This window comes from Stigmatopora nigra, chromosome 10 (genome assembly GCF_051989575.1).
Source record: "Stigmatopora nigra isolate UIUO_SnigA chromosome 10, RoL_Snig_1.1, whole genome shotgun sequence".
NCBI lineage: Eukaryota > Metazoa > Chordata > Actinopteri > Syngnathiformes > Syngnathidae > Stigmatopora > Stigmatopora nigra.
The window spans coordinates 6064937-6083681 of NC_135517.1; the positions used below are offsets into that span (position 1 = coordinate 6064937).

The following is an 18745-nucleotide window of genomic DNA, read 5'->3' on the forward strand; positions in this document are numbered from 1 at the left end:
ATGATAGAAAGGCTGTAAAACATGAAAATCAAATAAGAGTGGACAGAGTTACTGCCAATGGCTGCTGCGTGACGGCGCCAAAAGGTGGTCTTCAGATCCTCCTCTACTTGAGCCCATCATTAGTGGTAAGTTCTTTTTTATTTTCGGGATTGGCAATTTTTTCTGTGCTCTAGGTAGGTTGAGCGGGAGGTCTGGGACACTGGTTTGACTCCAGGCACTGGTCCTTCTCGACCGACTGACAAACAACTGTAGTAAACTCTGAGAGAAAGGCCTCAAACTCTTTGTAGACTGAGAATGCTGAAGTTCAGTTTCATCCTGAATCTCTGCTGCCCCAATCACTAAAATGTATTTGTGTGTGTGTTTATATACTCTCTTGTTAGATATTCGTTTGATTAGGGTTTATTTATTTTTTCCCCCTGTGTGACTCGTTGTTGTTATTGCTCATTGTGCCCAGGTGTTTCTGATTGTCTCATCAACCCATGTCTTGCTTTAAACCCCATGTATTTGTCAGTCCTTGTCAGATTGTGTAAACTTGTGTTTACGTGTGCTTTGCCCATGTTTGCCCATGTTCAGTGCTCCTCTTTTTCCTGCGTCTTCCCCATCATGTTTGGTTTTTTTCCCGTGTTTCCTAACTACTACAAAACATGCTCGAGATTGTTGTGAATGAGTTAAGATAATAATAACCCTTGGACTGTAGTGACCACAGTTCCTGAAAGGGTTAACTTGTGTGGGGAGGAAAAAAAATCAAGATCGTAAAAAGGTACAGCGAAATATCTCAATACAATGACATTCAAATACAGATGAGAAAAGACAGTGACGTCTGTACATCTGGAAGGGTTTACATGGCCATTTCTAAAATACAGTGAGTGTCATTGTATGGAGATTAAGAAACATCGAACAGTGGCGTAACTTTTCCCAATAAGGACCCGAGACAAATTTTAAAACGTTTATATACAAGCGCCAAAAGTATTTGCCCACCTGCCTTCATCCCTTATACATTTTAGTGGCACGCCATTCCTAATCTATAGGTGTTAATATTTTGTATGTCGGCGCCTCTCCTTTGAAGCCAGAACGGCTTCAACTATTTTGGGAAGGTTTTGTACAAGGTTTAGGAGTGTGTTCATGTGAATTGTTAGAATAGAGGTAGGGAACCTATGGCTCGGGAGCCACATACAGCTCTTTTGATGGTTTCATATGACTTTACGCTAACCTGTGAGGTATAATTTAGAAACAGCTAGTGAGAAAGCGCAGGAATAGGAGCGTTACGTTGAAATTATGGCATTGACATGACGACCAGTCCCTTCTAATCCATTTTTTTCATTACACTCTTCTGAATAGATATTCTCATTGATACTCATTGATTAGCAACTGCGTAAAAATGTTGTCAAAAGAATTCAGAGACTTTTTGTACTTTAAAAACACTGAAGCGACTAAAAAGGCAAGTCAAAATGTGTTTCCGCCCAGGATACAAAATTATTTAGGACCGCCCCTGTCTGCAGAACACTGTAGCAGGAGATTGTGGACAATCGTTGTACTATTATGAATGGGATGTCACTGTAATTCATAAATGAATCACTGCCATAGTATTTAGCAATGCTACACTTAGAGTAATTTAACAATCGAACGAAATAAAAGTTGAACTTGAAAGTGGAAACTTAGAGTAATATTTTTACCTAATATGTATCCATTTTTATTTTGAAAACAAAACGTTTTTTTTTTGTTTTCTTGGTTATGGCTGTCTAATAATTACATTCGTTTTATGATGTTAGTTATCAAAAAGGGGGTAAACTATCACAAAAAATCACGAGAATGGAGTAAATAGTTTTTAAAAGCCCGTTATTGATATGTTTAGCGATCTTTGTGATTTTATTAAAAAATCAGTGCTGATTGCGGTCTTATTTGTATATATGAAGTAGAAGGTTTTGCAATCTAACATCAGTCACGTGTCTTAAGTGAGGAAAACTTTTTTCTTTTTTAATTTATTTATTTTTTTACTTTTTATGCAATCATTTTTGTGACGTACTGTATGACCTTTTACTTTTGAAGAGAACCGTTATGAAACAAATTACATCCTCTTAAATGCAGACAGGTTTCGTGATAAGAGAGAGATTGTTTTCGTAGAATATTCCAAATCCCAAGGATGGATTTCAATGAATCGTTTGCAGGATTTTATTTTGAAGGGTGGCATCGCCGCGCGTTGTTTGCGCGTAACTGTCATGAAACCCGTGAACTAAAGTTGGGGAGGTTGGAATGACTTGGTGCTTCCAACTAGATGCTGCTATTTCCAGTCTCACTGAGTTTGTAGACTTATTTCAAGTAGCGACATGGCAGATTCACTTGGAAGATTGTGCTACGTTTCTGCAAAGATGTCTCCTCCAACTCTCAAGGAACGTGGCAAGTGGGGCAGTAAAAAAGAATTCATCTTGTCAGTAGCTGGTGCAATTATTGGACTTGGAAATGTATGGAGATTTCCATACTTGTGCTACAAGAACGGCGGGGGTAAGATTTCACTTTTTATATCTTTTTTCTTTTTTGATTCGCGTAAACACATAAGTCAAAATCAGGTACAACTTCAACTTGTTGCACTAAACTTTTTTTTAACACAAGTGGAAGTTTTGAGTCAGTTTTATTTTATTTACTGAGGGCAGTTTATTTGTTTGTTTTTATTTATTTTATTTTTTTACTCCAAAATCAAATCGCTTATGTGAGAGCAATTGTGTGTGTGTGTGTGTGTGTGTGTGTGTGTGTGTGTGTGTGTGTGTGTGTTTGTGTCACAGTGCCCAGCGTCCACGGAAGCCAATCATCCCTTGCCCCCTCTGTTTCACATCTGATGCAAATGGATGTGACAGTTTGTAAAAGACAAAGAAAATAACGTTTACACGTGCCAAAGTCACATTCTTGGCTCAATGGTACTCTTCTGCTTTCAGCTGAGTCTATTTTGATGATACATTTCAGCCTTGTTATGGGGACAGGAAGAAATTTAACATACATCATTCAACATCAATGTAAAAAAAATCTAAATAAATGCCAACACAGCTGAATCTTACTGTAGTACTAATAATATTCACCTCATTTGGTCTCTTTTCTGAACCGCTTTATCCTCACTAGATTTGCGGGGGGTGCTGGAGCCTATCCCAGAGGCAGGGGACCCTGAATTGTTAACCGCAGGGCACAAGGAGACAAACAACCATTCACGCTCACTAGGGGCGATTTAGAGGGTCCAATCACCCTACCATGCATGTTTTTGGAATATGGGAAGAAACTGGAGTACCCGGAGAAAACCCACGCAGGCCACACAGGTGGATCGACCTGGATTTTAATACAGAACCCCCACTGTGAGTCCGAGGCGCTTGCCACTCGTCCGACGCCCTAGCCACTTATCCGCCGGGCAAAAGCACGAAGAACAAAACTAGAACACAGACAGACTAAAATAAAATGTCAATAACCTCTCTTTATAAGACGAAAAGAATTATGTCAAAGGGGAAATCTGTGTGACACAAATGGCTAACTATTTCAATGAGTTAAGAGAGGGGCTCAAACGGAGTAGCAGAGTGTATAAGCTTAATGTCTAGAAGTTGGATAGCACTTGCATAAGAAAGTCTGGAGAAGAAGGGGCAAGAGGAGGAAAAAAACACCCCCGGCCCAGAAAGGAGGCACCTGTTAAGGAGCATGAAAGTACCTATCTCAGGGGTGGCCAAGTCTGGTCCTCGAGAGCCCCCTATCCAATCTGTTTTCCATATCTCCCTCCTCTACCACACCTCAATCAAATGATCGACTCATCAGCAAGCTGTCCAGATGCTTCATACTGATCCCGATTATTTGGTTCGGGTGTGTTGGTAGATGGAGACATGGGAAACAGACTGGATAGGGGCTCTCGAGGGCCACCCTATAAGAGGTGCTTATGCATATCCCTGCTTATTATAAGATGGTAGTGGAGTACATATACCCTGAACTGATTGCCAGCAACTAACTGACAAACAACCATTCATACTTGTAATAGTGGGCAATTTCTGGTGGGAATTACCCTACCTCAATGCCACAGATGCTTTTTTAAGATGCCTAAAAACCAAAGCAGTTTGGGAAGTTACTCCCTAGGGAGAGTTACTGAAGCTATGATCTATAATCCTTAAAAAATGTGATGTATGTGTGTGTGTGTGTGTGTGTGTGTGTGTGTGTGTGTGTGTGTGTGTGTGTATCTTAAGATTCTCTCGCTACGTTTGTTCAATCCGTGCAACGTAGAGTGTTGAATTTTTTTATGGTGGCCAGAAATGGCTGTCGAATCCTAATAGACCAAGTGTGTAAACTCAATCTTTTATTTGTTAAACAACCATTTTTCAAAATATTTTTTTTAGTGCAACAATTGACTTTTGGTGCTAAACAAGCTTTGCCAGTCCCCAATGCTTGTAATTAATAAAGGGGGTTAATTTTTAACTGAAAATATTTTCCACGAGCACCAATTCTTTGTACCTCGGCTTGCAGGAGCCTTCTTCATTCCATACATCCTTTTCCTTGGGACCTGTGGTATTCCTCTCTTTATCCTGGAGACAGCTCTGGGCCAGTACACCAGTCTAGGTGGAATCATGTGCTGGAGGAAGATATGTCCACTGTTTGAAGGTATGGATCTTTTTCCCCCTCTTGAGAACATTACAGGAAAATACTAAAGAAATCGTTTTACCATCAGTTGTTATTTTCAGGCATTGGGTACGCCAGTCAACTCATCCTTTTCTATGGATGCATCAGCTACATGGTTATATTAGCCTGGGCGTTTCTTTACTTGTTCTCTTCTTTCTCCAAAGAGATGCCATGGGCATCATGTGATAACCCATGGAACACAGGTACATTCAATAAATTGCATACCAAGGAGAGAATCAAAAGTCGTTAGTGTTCTATCATGGCCAAATTTTACTGTATGTCTTATGATATTTTAATATTTCAGACTCTTGCGTGGTGTTGAGCAATCATTCTGCCAATTGGACTTCCAATATGAACATTTCGTCATCTGTTGTAGAATTTTGGCGGTAAGTTTTTGGAGATTTTTAGCATTCATTGAGCTTTAATATTTAAACAAAAACAAAAAACAGTGCATCTCTTCAAGTGAGAAAGACTTTTAAGAAACGAAGCAAAAAGCCCTTGGATTGGTTGGAACAAAAACATAGATCCATAGTTGCCCTTGTGGACTGGTTTGCCCTCCCCTGATCTAAGGTCTAGTTTACAATCATGCCTTGGTTACAAAACACATCAACAATCACAATACAGGAAGTCTTTTATTCACAACATACTCAACCTGCAAAGTTTTGACTTTGCGATGCCCGTGGTTCGTCTACCATTTTATCAGCATAGTATTTACACTTAGCTAGTGGAGAGTCTCTCTGTCTCTCTCTTTGTCAGCCAGGAGTATCGTTACATTTTTTTGTTCTGGCCACAATGTAGATAGTTGGTAACGTGGATGATCAGGTTACATTGCTTCTGGACAAAAGGAACTTCATAAATCGAGGATTTCCACTATGTTCACACAATATAATCTGTTCATGGGTCGCAATTACATGCATCCTGCCTAATGGTGCAGTGGTATACTCGCACAACTTCTGTGTGGGCTCGATTGCCGCTGGTGTCGGTATGATAGTGAGTGAGAATGATCAATTGTCCCTTTGGCCCTTCGGCCAACTGGGACCAGTCTGAGGCAGGGGTGGCCAAGTCCGGTCCTCGAGAGCCCCTATCCAGTTTGTTTTCCATGTGTCCCTCAACCAACACACCTGAATAAAATAATCGGTATGTAGGTTCTGGACTTGGCCACCCCTGGTCTAGGGTATAGTCTGCCTTATATATTTTTCTTTTGATTACAAGGCCCGGCCACACTATGAAAACTGCGACTTATAGTCCGGAAAATGTTTGTAGATGTCATAAGAATTCCCCTAAAGATTAGCTCCAAGCATAACAACTGTTTTATCACAATATTTGGGCCAATGGCAATGCATTCATTCACCTCATTATATATTCCCTTTCAATAGTTAGTAAAGTTAATGATTTGATGCTTACAGGCGACGTGTGCTGAACATATCGACCGGCATTGAAGACTTGGGGAACATCCAATGGGAGCTTTCTTTGTGTCTTCTTCTTGCTTGGGTCATCTGCTACTTTTGTGTGTGGAAGGGTGTGCATTCCACTGGGAAGGTAAGAAAATTGTAACACTGCAAATATGTTTTGACACTCCTTAATGAATAACATAGTTGTGTGACTTTAATGGAATTTGTCATCTACAGTATGTGGTTTGTGATTTGTTTACAGTCACTTTTGTAAGTCAAAAAACTGCAGACAAATAGATTGAAAACTTGTGACAGTATGATATCGCATAATCATATGTGCTCCCAGCATACACCCACTTCTACACAAATGCTTATATGCTCAGAAAAATCCCACTCTTACACACATTACAGATTTTGTAAATTTTCTCGTGTATACTCAAAAACTCTCACGCACAATACTGACATGTTTTCTTATAGCTTCTAGTGATCAATACATCTGAAATGCTCTGTACACAAAATAGTCACCCTGCTGTTATACAGCGTTTCAAGAAAGAATAGATAAATCCCTGAAGTCCCTTTTTTGAGTGATGTTAGGGACTCTTTTATTTAGCTGTCTGTTTTGTTTGTATACGATATACATATACATATACACACACTTGTGCAGAACATAATGTCATGGCTCTCTTGAGTTTCCAGTTATTTCTTCAACTCAGATTATTCTCTGATAGTGATTGGAACAGATACTTCTTTGTCACAAAAAACATTCATGAAGTTTGGTTCTTTTATGACTTTATTAAAAAAAGTGATCAAATCTGATGGGTCAAAAATATACATACAGCTGATGACTGAGGCCATTTAAATAGGGCTCATTGGATGCAAATGCCCGCAAACGCTACAATGGGAAAGTCAAAGGAGCTCAGCATGGATCTGAAAAAGCGAATCCTTGACTTGAACAAGTCAGGAAAGTCACTTGGAGCCATTTCAAAGCAGCTGCAGGTCCTCAGCAACAGTGCAAACAATTGTTTGTAAGTATAAAGTGTATGGCACTGTTTTGTCACTGCCACGATCAGGAAGAAAACGCAAGCTATCACCTGCTGCTGAGAGAAAATTGGTCAGGGGGATGAAGATTCAACCGAGAATTACTAAAAATCAGATCTGCCAAGAATTAGAAGCTGCTTTAACACAGGTGAGACGCTGCCGTGCAAGAAGGAAGCCCTCGCTCCAAAAGCAGCACCTAAAGGCTCGACAGAAGTTTGCTGCTGATCACATGGACAAAGATAAAACCTTCTGGAGGAAAGTTCTGTGGTCACACAAATCAAAAATCCCATTGAGAACTTGTGGACAATGCTGAAGAAACAAGTCCATGCCAGAAAGCCTACACATTTAATTGAACTGCACCAATTCTGTCAAGAGGAGTGGTCAACGATTCAACCAGAAGCTTGCCAGAAACTTGTGGATGGCTACCAAAAGCCCCAAATTGAAGTAAAAATGGCCAATGGACATGTTACCAAATATAAGCGCTGCTCTATGTATATTTTTGACCCAGCAGATTTGAAATAAATATTAAGCAGCTATGGAGCTCTATGGCATTGTTGAAACGCTGTTCTGCATCTGGGAATAAAAAAATGCCAATTTGAGGGACATGTTCAGCATCTTTGATGTATAATTTGGTATAGTAAAACTCAATTATGATGGAAGAAGTTCAACACTTACCGTTAAATACAAAGTACTTTCACTGCTGGCTGTTCACCTCTTAAGACGCCAGGCAGCTCAGTATTCTTTTTAAATGTTATTAAGTCCAATTGTGCTCGAGCCCAAAAATTTCTTCTGAGTCTCAACTGACCTGAGAAGCAATTGGTGGAATGCAAAATCACAACATTCTACTTCTTAAGCTATCTCTTCTTTCCGAAGAATCTCACGTAGTCACCAAGTTGTTTGTTTTTAGTCAGTGTTTTGCTTTGCATTGGCAGAGTTTGAAAACCACATTGGACAAAATAGAGAGTAATTTGGCCAAAATCACATTGAGTGTGGATGCCATCTGCATTGATGGATTTTTTAAAAATGTTGCTCTATTTTTTATTATATTAGTTTAATTTTATTATATCAAATTTCCTGATTTTGCCACAGCAACAATACATTCCTAATTTAAATAGAAGGCAAAGTCGCCATAATATTTATTATATGTACAAACCATACGATGTCTATGAATCACCAACCTTTTTTTCAAACTTGGACGTGGTGCACAATGATGTACTGTACATACATATACAGCAGTACCGTTATGTGCTTGTGAAATGTCTTAGAAGTTGTTCCCATGCTTTTCTCTTTGTCAGTATGAAGTCAAGCACTGCATGAGATCTTTCACTTGCCAGTTTTTTCTTCCACCTTTCTAAATCATGCCGTGTTCATTTTTCAAAAACAACATTCTAAAGCAGCCATTGGCTTTAAAACACTTTATAGGGGTGAAAGTAAATCCAAAGCAGACACAGGGAACCAAATGTAAATAAACAAACGTTTATTAAATAATTATGTGGATGGAGCATGAATACAAACTAAGGTTCCAATGAAGAAAAAAGTAGTGGCTAGTAACATTTCCACATCATCATGTTATAAGGATCGCTTTTTAAAAATGGGATGCATTTACTTACATGTTGCATGTTTTTCAAGTACTGATTGATTGCCCATCCTTTTTTAATAATTTTAGTCCTTAAAATCTAAAGGAGGCATTTGCTTTAAACTTTAAAACATTTTATAGGGGTGAAAGTAAATCCCAAGGCAGATCGCAGGGAACCAAATCTAAATAAACAAAGGATTATTAAATAAATACGCGTATGAAACCTCAATAGAAAAAAGATGGGCTTATAACATTTCTACATTATCATGTCTTAAGGAACAAAATGTATATTTTTTAATACTCATTTAAATATTGCAAGTTTTGCAAGTACTCATTAATTGGCTAATACATTTTGTCTCAAAAATCTTTAAACACAAAATGTTAAACTGCGTTAGAAGCAAGTGCATTTCATTGAGTTAGGGTGAGGGTTAGGGTCTTTGGACCAGTCAACACGCCGCACCTGACTAACATTTACAACACTGGATCACCCTTCTACAAGTTAGATGGTAAGTTACTATTTCATCAATTGAGAGTTTTGTCTTAATATCTTTTCATTAATTGTGTTTTTGCTTTAAGAATTTTGGGGTCCTGGGTTCAAATCCAGGTCTACCTGAGTTTTCATGTTCTCCCGTAGTAGGAGTTTCCTCTGGGTACTTTGGTTTCCTCCCACATTCCAAAAAAATCCATGGTAGGCTGATTGGACATTCTAAATTGCCTAGGTATGAGTTTGAGTGTGCATGGTTGTCCGTCCACCGATGCAGGGTTTCCCTTGCCACAGCTGGGATTGGCTCCATAACCCCTTGCGACCCTAATGAGGATAAAGCGGTTCAGAAAATGAGATGAGAGATTCATTTAAAAATAGAGTAGTGGTTCATTTGCCAGAATTTGGTGCAGGCAGGCGCAGGCTCGATTCCCGCTGCTTGTGGTATTATTGAGTGTGAATGGTCGTTTGTCTCTCTGACTGCCCTGTGGCTAAATGGTGACCAGTCGAGGGTGTAGTCTGCTTTTTTGTCTGAAGTCTGCTGGGAGAAGCTCCGGCAACCCTGAAAAAACCCTTGATGTGTGGTACGGAAGATGGATGAATGAATTTTTATAAATAGATAACCATTTTTATAAGGATTTGATTACTTTAGAGTAACTTGTTTAAAGTGTATCCCACCTCCTATCTATAGTTAACTGAGAAAGCCCTTGACCCCTCCTAAGGATAAGCAGTACAGAAGATTAATGATAGAACGGAAATAGAGTAGAGCTGGCAAGATGAGTTGACAAGTCATGAAGATGATGTAGTACTAGCAAATGATTCAACGACTGATTTTATAGGCCATATCTTTATTTATTTCTATGTACTTATTTTTCTTTCAACACTCTCTACTCTCCCACTGCTTGTCTGAAATGTCTCCCGGTTATTGGTGTAATGTGTATATGTGTCCTAGAGGTAAGATCTTGAGCCTGAACCCGGACCTGAACCAACCCAATTCCTGGTTCAGGCCTAAAATGTTAATCATTCAATTCGGGTCGGGCTGGGCACCCCCGCAACCCTAATCAGGATAAAGCGGTTAAGAAAATTAATGAATTAATGAATTAACCTATTGTTGTGGAGATGTCATGGCTGACCGGGGGATCTGTGTTGAGGAGGTAGAGCTGATACGAACTGGTGTCGTGGCGTCAGAATTTTTGCTTCTGCTTGAAGTTTGCAAAATTGTCCTTTGTAAAATGCTCACTTGGTGCAGAGATGGCTTTCATACCCCTTTGAAATTGGAACAGTTGGTGAGCCCTGTCTTTGGACTGCAGGGTTGCTAAATTTTGACAAGGGGAGAAATAGAAACCTTTTCACCTGTGTACTTTTGCAGTTCTGAACATGGGTATATCCCACTTCTGATACTATACTATTGTTGATTTTTTGAGGGCTCAGGGAGGATGATGGATTACGCAAAATGAACATACCAACTGCTCTAACAAATGAGCAGTGTTACATAAAATAGGTTTCTATTTGTGTTTTTCATCTCCTCATTTTTCAGTATTTTAAATAACATGACCATGCTGTTTTGTCCATTGCGGGATCCAAGAAATATGTATATTAAAAGTAATTGTGGTATCGTTTCTTGCTAAAATGCAAAAATGACATCGTGTGTGTGTGTGGTTTGGCCAGAAAGCAAACCCTAGGTTTCAACTTGTGACGTCAACAGCTGGCGTTTTCAACCCTTTAACCCCACTTAAAAGTTAAAACTTAAAAAATCAGACCATATATTTTTATAAAAGAAATTCAGTGTTCACTTGTTCTCAGCTTGTGCCAATGTTTTCAATCAGATATCACGTATTTAAAAGCAAATGATGAATTTGACCTTACAGTAACTTTAAAGTGAGAGTTGGTGTGCGGGGGGATCACAGAACAGACCAGATATTCGACACCGTAGCTGGTCATATGTAAAAGTGTATTTACAGTGCGTTGCGGGAAGTGCTGCTAAGCAGTAGCGGGCAAGCTGACAGCAGCAGGCGAAGGGAGGGGGAGTCACCACCAGTTCGGGGCACTTTGGCGTGTGGGAGGTCAAAGAGGAGCGTGTAAAGGTCTTTAGGGCAAACTAAAGGTCATGATCCGGAAATCATAAAAGGGCCAGACAAACAAGAGGAGATGAAACTGTCAGCGTTATTCAGACCAAGGGTGGGGTGTGGGTTTCAAAGTTGGCCTATGTTGATTGCTTACATATTTGGCATCTCCACCTGTCTGACATCCAATCAAATAAAACAAAAAAAACGGGCATGACTGCCCAAGATTGGCCAGGTCTCAGTTAAGAGTAGCAGAGCCCCTAACAGGCGAGGGTGCAAAATAGAACAAGTAGCAACACTTTTTTATTTTTTATCACGAGTTGATGAAATTCCAAAAAATGTGCAGGTGGTGAATATCACTACTACTTCAATGAGAACAAATTGTCCGCCCTGAGGGTTACATCCAAGTACTCTGGGTTCCTCCAACATGCATACAAAAACATGCATCGTAGGCTGATTGGACACTCTAAATTCTCCCTAGGTATGGGTCTCTGTGCATGGTTGTCCTTATTCTCCTTGTGCCCCTGCCTCTGGCCCGTAGTCACCTGGGATAGGCTCCAGCACCCCCCACAACACTAATGAGGATAAAACGTTTTAGAAAATGAGATTAGATTAGAGAGTTACAGCAACATTGTGGACCTTAATTCAACAACTCACAATTCCGATGTCAATTGTCCGATTCCAGACTCTAGCTTTTGTGTGTGGAGTTTGTATGTTCTCCACATGCCTTCATGGGTTTTATATGAATTAATGTTATAATACCCTAATGTTTTTCAACCTTTAACATGTTTCTTGTCATTTTCATGCAGGACAACTCCAGTGACATCACTTAACACATTTTTAGGATCCTGGTCGTTCATGGTTTTGATGACATAGAAAATAGGAGGTCGAAATACTGCAAACACTTCCTGACGTCCCTTGGAATTTATTTACATCATAGATGGACACTAACTGATAGCGACGATAAAATATATTGTCAGTTTGAATTTGCTATTGCTAAACTGCTCATGTCCTTGCAGATGCGTTCATTTGGGACAGACTTATCAAAATATAAACTGTTCTGTGATAAAATGAACTCCAGTTTGATTTATGCGACATGAGGAATTATTTATATGCTTCTGAAATTAATTGTGGTGCCATAATAAAAGATTTGACTTCAATGTTACTTGAAAAATAAATCAGAAGATTATCACCACAACTATTTAAAATTGGTAATTCATTCCTTTAGAAAAACGACATTTTACAATGAGGTCTGCTTTGGATAAAGTATCTGAGCTTTGAGGACACTTTGTTCATCCTGATTCTTGTCAACACAAAAATGATGGACTCGAACGGGTCGTTCACTGTCTAGGCTGAGCTAAATAAACAGTCGGTACAAACATCGTAAACACTGACAGACATTCCATGAAAATATGTTGGGTCACTATCCTTAAAGTCCTTGATTTTTGCAATATTGTTGCACCTAATAATGTCTATTAATAACTGTTGAAAAACAAGTATGAATTTGCACCGATTGTTGTTTGTGTACTCTGATATACTTACTGTATGTATGTATATTTTTTTCATCTATTTAGGCTACCTACATCACAGCGACCTTCCCTTTTGCTATGTTACTGGTGTTGTTTGTCAGAGGAATGACTCTTCCGGGGGCCTTGCTTGGCATTAAATACTACATGTATCCAAATCCTGCTCGACTCGCTGATCCACAGGTATGAAATACATTAGTTCAATTACACACACACAGTCATTTATAAGCATTGGTATCTTTTAGGTGTGGATGGATGCCGGAACCCAAATATTCTATTCCTATGCCATATGCCTGGGATGTCTTACCACACTTGGGAGCTACAATAAGTACAACAACAATTGCTACAGGTGAGCATTTCAAATGACACCGAGCTAACAAACTCAAGAAACAGACTTTTTGCCTTTCTTCTCTGGGCTTGGCTCTATTTCTATTTTTTTGACAATGGTGGCCGACAGGGAAAGCTCCAAATACTTCACAAAAAGAGCGACAAATAACTGCATTGTATCTGAATCGGGTGCCCAAAAATTGGATTTGCAACATCACTACAATACAGTAATGGTAGATATTTGTTTATGATTTCCAGGGACTCCTTCTTCCTCTGCTTACTGAACAGTGCAACCAGCTTCATTAGTGGATTTGCCATTTTTTCTGTTCTGGGATATATGTCCCAAAAACAAGGTGTAGATATTACCAAAGTAGCAGAGTCAGGTATGACCACACTACTAGACAAGCATGGCAAGTTCAAATTTCATATTCCGTTTAAAGATCAGTTGATCTGGTTTGGCTCTGCAGGCCCTGGTCTTGTCTTCATTGTTTACCCACAAGCTGTGAGCCTCATGCCTTGGCCTCAAGTATGGTCTGTGTGCTTCTTTACCATGATTGTCCTGTTGGGAATCGACGGTCAGGTCAGTTGAAGTCTTAGTGACATCACCACAGACGCAATAGGTGCAGACAGACCTTCTCAAATTAACTTACCACTTTTTCTTTTTTCATGCCCCAGTTTGCTGGACTTGAAAGCATCATGACGTCTATAACGGATATCTACCCTTCCCAAATCCAAAAAGGATACCGAAGAGAGCTTATTTTACTGCTAATTTGTGCTTTCTGCTATCTCTTTGGCCACTTAATGGTGTCACAGGTAAGAATTCTGTTTCCCGTGTCATTTAAATTATTTACTGATAATCTGAGCATTTTTTTAATGAGTCAGTATTTATCCCTAAAGAACAAGGTATGTCTTTGCTCTAGTGCAGCTCTTGATTTAGGAATGAGTTGTAAACACAGCAAAATTGTGACCGAGCTGGCACAAAAGCCAATGCCCGTAGGAGGAATTTTGGCACATGTTGAGGGGCTCTACCCACGCGTTTAGCAGTGCTGGTCATTCCACAAATGCACAATACTTACACTATGTCCCTTGTCCTAAAATTGCTTTCCAGTCATGTATTGTTTAGTGTTAGTACAATACAATACAAAAATTGTGACTTTGGTGAGATACCGCCATAAAGTATCTTATTACTGATCCTAAAATAATGCAATATCAAAATATTTTTATGTTAAGCAAATGTAAGCAGTATTTTATGTATACTTGGCTACAAATAGCCATCTAAAGTATCTTAATACTGATCCTAAAATAATGCAATAACAAAACATTTATGTTACGCAAATGTAAGTAGTATTTTATGTATACTTGGCTACAAATAGCCATCTAAAGTATCTTAATACTGATCCTAAAATAATGCAATAACAAAACATTTATGTTAAGCAAATGTAAGTAGTATTTTATGTATACTTGGCTACAAATAGCCATCTACCATATCATTTTAATATGGCCTAGAGGTAAGATCTTGTGCCTGAACCCAACCCGAAATTCAGGGTCGGTCGGGCCTAAAATGTATAATAAAAATAAATAATTAAGATAAGATTACCACAAAATAATTCACACTCAACCTCATTTGAAAGGAAGAACTGGAGATGAGCCAGAAATGTAATGTTGGTCAGCTACATTTCATCACAATGCCTTCCAAACTCATTGACTATTTACGCAAAATATTATTTTTGATCTTGTTTCTCCGCAAGGACATCTAATCAGTAGAAGCTTATCAGTTTGCAATAATCATCTTTCCTAATGAATTGTTTCTTTCTTTTGTAGGCAGGGCCATACATTTTGCAGATTTTTGATCACTATGTCTGCAGTGGTCCCACTCTTCTTATTATGGCAGTCTTCCAGTCAGTGGCTATTGGATGGATTTATGGTAAAACATTGTTAAAGCTTGTTATATTTTGAGACTCTGGACAAATCTCTGCACTTAAGCTACAAAACCAACACCGCCCTTGATATTTCATCCCTCTGGTTCCACCGCTACATTGACAAAAGCAAGTTATCACTTAAGCTTATGAAGCAAAAGCCATCATCCATTTTCTCCCACTTTACTGGAGTTGGGTTGCGAAGGCGGCAGCTTCAGCAGCGAAACCCAGAGTTAGGGTTCCTGAGCCAGCTGGGAGACAACAGCCTGAGGGATTACTGCCACAACGGGCATTGACTACGTTTTTGCGTCTCAGTATTAGCTTCGTGGAAAATTGTCCACTTGAAGGCTGAGGTAGACAACCCTCTCGTTTAACTGGGGGAACCGCAATTTAATGGCACCCAGCCGAGGGGCAATAAGTATGCCCACAGCTGCCTTTTACCTCTCCCGTGGGTGAATCCAGAGTGGAAAAGTACCTAGCCCCCCTCGAGAGGAATGTCAGCATTTATCTGGAACGCTTCTGAACCTCACTGTTACAGTTCTCGGAGTATGAAGGGAAGCAAGCGGAGACGGGGACTGAGAGTGCACTAGAAAAACTTTAATAACTGAGCCAAGGTTCTCAAAAAATAACAAAGACTTTAAAGTCAATGAACAAAATCAAACCTGACAGGGAACACACGGGGAAACGTGGAGCACAAGGAAAACACATGGGTACACAAGACGGTCCGACAATACACGGGGTTTAAATAGATAGACCTGGGTTGATGAGTCAATCAGAAACACCATGGTCACACGAGAGGCAGTGAAATGATGGGTGAACTTAATTCGCAATCACAGGGACAGGTCATCCCGGGGAAAAACCCAACAAAACCAATCCCTAACACTCAAGCATAAGCTCGGGCAACCTCTAGACCCCTTCTTTGGCTGCCACCCAACTGTCTACATACCTGACCTCCTTGGCCCCTCCCACAGTTATTCGGCCTTTGAGAAGGAGAGCCCACGTTGCCCTTTGGGCTGCGCCCAGCTGGGTCCCAAATCACCAAAATGATTGTCCCTTTAATTATTTTGTCATTATAGTTTATAATATCGAATATACAAAGTGGGTTTAAGATATAAAGAATAAGAGAAGTTATAGTTTTTTAATGTTTATTTTAGACAATATAGCAGGGTGTTTAGAGTTTCAGTACATTTCATCAGACATGAATGTGAGAAAATACTTATAATACATATAAAATATTTTTCTTAAAAATTTAAATGCGACATCAAAATTCAAAATTATAACTAGCAGAGGTGCTGATGTGTTAATGTGTTGGCCACAAATAAATGAGGCTGATTGCTGCCCAATTATTCAGCGTCACTTAATCTTTAGTTGTATTATACATTCTAACTATACTCAGTTATCATTAACTTATAAAGTGTTAGTATATTAGGTTAGGTTAGAACTTTAGTTCATCTCGTATTTGGGAAATGTATTGGTTGCAGTAGCAAGACAGACAGACACAAGACACACAAGACATTGTAGACCTAGGTAAAAAAAAAAAAAAAACCTGGCGCCACACACGGGAAGTCCACAAGGTGGGGAACTTCCACACACTGAGACTGAGGTTACCGCACAGTCCCTCAGTAGTCTGGAGGTTTTAAATAAAAAGTTATTATATGAACTATTATATAATGCTTTCCTGATGTGGACAGACATGCATGGTCACTGTAAATTGATGTCTGACAAAAATAAACAAAGGTTCTATTACACCATGTCACTGTATATCTTTTTTTAGACATGTATTGAGTCATAAGGTGCATTAAAATTCTGTTGTTGTTGAAAACATCACATAGTAATTATTTGGTCTATTTTTAGGTGCTGACCGCTTTAGTGACAACATTGAGGATATGATAGGCTACAAACCCACGTCGATGATCAAGTATTGCTGGCTATATGCCACACCTGTTATATGCAGTGTAAGTGCACTAAAGCAGTCAACTTGTATACTTGTGTTGATCTCACCTCATTTCACACGACCTTTGGTCTCTTTTTACAGGGAACACTTGTGTTCCTCTTGTTGAAATACACACCACTGAAGTTCAACAACACATATGTGTATCCCTGGTGGGCCTATTGGATTGGCTGGTTCCTGGCTTCGTCGTCACTCTTTCTCATTCCTGTCTCAATGATCTGCAAAGTTGCCAAAGGAAAGGGGTCTATTTGGCAGGTGTGTACTTCAGTCAACCATGATCGCCTTACATTGTTTGTCCTTTATGAAATGTCACATGCCCTGTTGTGCCCTTAGCGTCTCAAGACAAGCACCCAATGTTCAGATGACCTCCCAATGATGGCAAAGGAAATGGCGACACTTCGCATTGCACTGCACGTTCACGATGATGGCAAAAAACAGTAATATTTGATAAACTAGCATTTATTGAGCCTATCTATACATCATATGTGCTGCCTATTCAATATATATATGCACAGGCCGTCGGCTAAAATTTTAATGCAGATTTAGTATCTATTTTATATCGTAGGTATAGATATACAAATGACCTACAAATTAAGGAAAAAAGTTTTTCTAAATTTTATATCAGTCAATAGCAAGTCTTAACCTTTGCTGCCTTACAGTTCAGCATTTATACATTTTTACATTTTTTACATCAGAACTTACTACCTATTTTTATCCTCAAGCCAAAGTCATTTCTGGTATAAAAAAATGAATTTTTGGTAGAAAGTTTTTTTTTTCTTCTGTTTTTCTCCGCTCACACCAAGAATTGTACTGGTCACTGGCAAATACTGAACACATGTCGCCATGACAAAAACATTTATTTACAACATATGGTATGGAAACCTGATAAAACAAACTACTACCAAAATGAGCACAATTCTCAAATGAAATTTCCAATTTTAAAGCATTAGTCTAATTCATCATCATCATTAAAAATTTTATTAACCCTGGTGCAACTTTTTTTTAAATTATATTTACCCCTACTATTTCCCTATAAACTTGCCAAAGGCTATTTGGAAAGGGCTCACTTTTTTAAAAGAAAGTAGATTATTGCCATCTGGCGGACAAAGACAAGTTTTATGTCACCGGCATAGGGCAGTGTTTCACTGGGATTCGTCTATTACGCGCACCTAAACTTTGCTTCAGTTTTTGGGTACAAAATTTGTACAAAAATGCGCGTTATATTCGAATAAATACGGTATTCCTAAAACAATGGGGGTTCACTGTAATTTCATTATTATTATTTAGCAGAATCTCCAAGAATGGGAGCAACAACGTTTGCACAACAAGAATAGGGACCAAAAATTACATTTTCACACAGTAATTTATCTCCTTATTTAAATCTTAATTCCGACAACCCCAAATTATAAACATGTTTGCATTAGGGCTTGACATGAGTTGTTTCTACATAAGTGAGATGTTTTAAGTTTTAGTTTTACCCATCTAATTCCTTATTAAAGGTAGGAAAGTGTCTTCTATTCTATTAGTAGTATTTTTTTTCCATAAAATGTTTGGCGCAATAGTAGTATGACTACTTTACATACATGGTATTGTGAAACCAAACTGTTCTGGTTGACATCAGTGTGCTATGAGTACATATTTAACATTGAGCATTCTATAAAGTGGTGATAAGCACTATGCCTCACAGTACTGAAATTAAGAGTTGAATCCCTGGTGTGTTCCGACCTTTCTGTTTGGTATTTGCATGTTCTCCCCATGCTTGCCTGTGTTTTCTCCGGGTACTCCAGTTTCCTCCCACATCCCAAAAATGGATGAATGGTTGTTTGTCTACAATTGGCTGGCAA

The 18745-nt window shown here is 39.0% G+C and overlaps 1 protein-coding gene across 1 annotated transcript; it reads left to right on the plus strand.

Moving 5' to 3' along the window:
• Positions 1–1479: 1479 nt before the first annotated feature.
• LOC144202745 (sodium- and chloride-dependent GABA transporter 2-like) lies at positions 1480–17886 on the plus strand. The gene is made up of 14 exons (XM_077725708.1): positions 1480–2499; positions 4480–4614; positions 4695–4835; positions 4937–5018; positions 6039–6171; positions 12756–12890; positions 12953–13056; positions 13293–13417; positions 13502–13614; positions 13710–13847; positions 14856–14958; positions 16805–16905; positions 16986–17156; positions 17235–17886. Exons 1-14 carry the CDS (start codon positions 2325–2327, stop codon positions 17340–17342), a joined length of 1764 nt encoding a protein of 587 aa, XP_077581834.1. The 5' UTR covers positions 1480–2324; the 3' UTR covers positions 17343–17886.
• Positions 17887–18745: the final 859 nt, after the last annotated feature.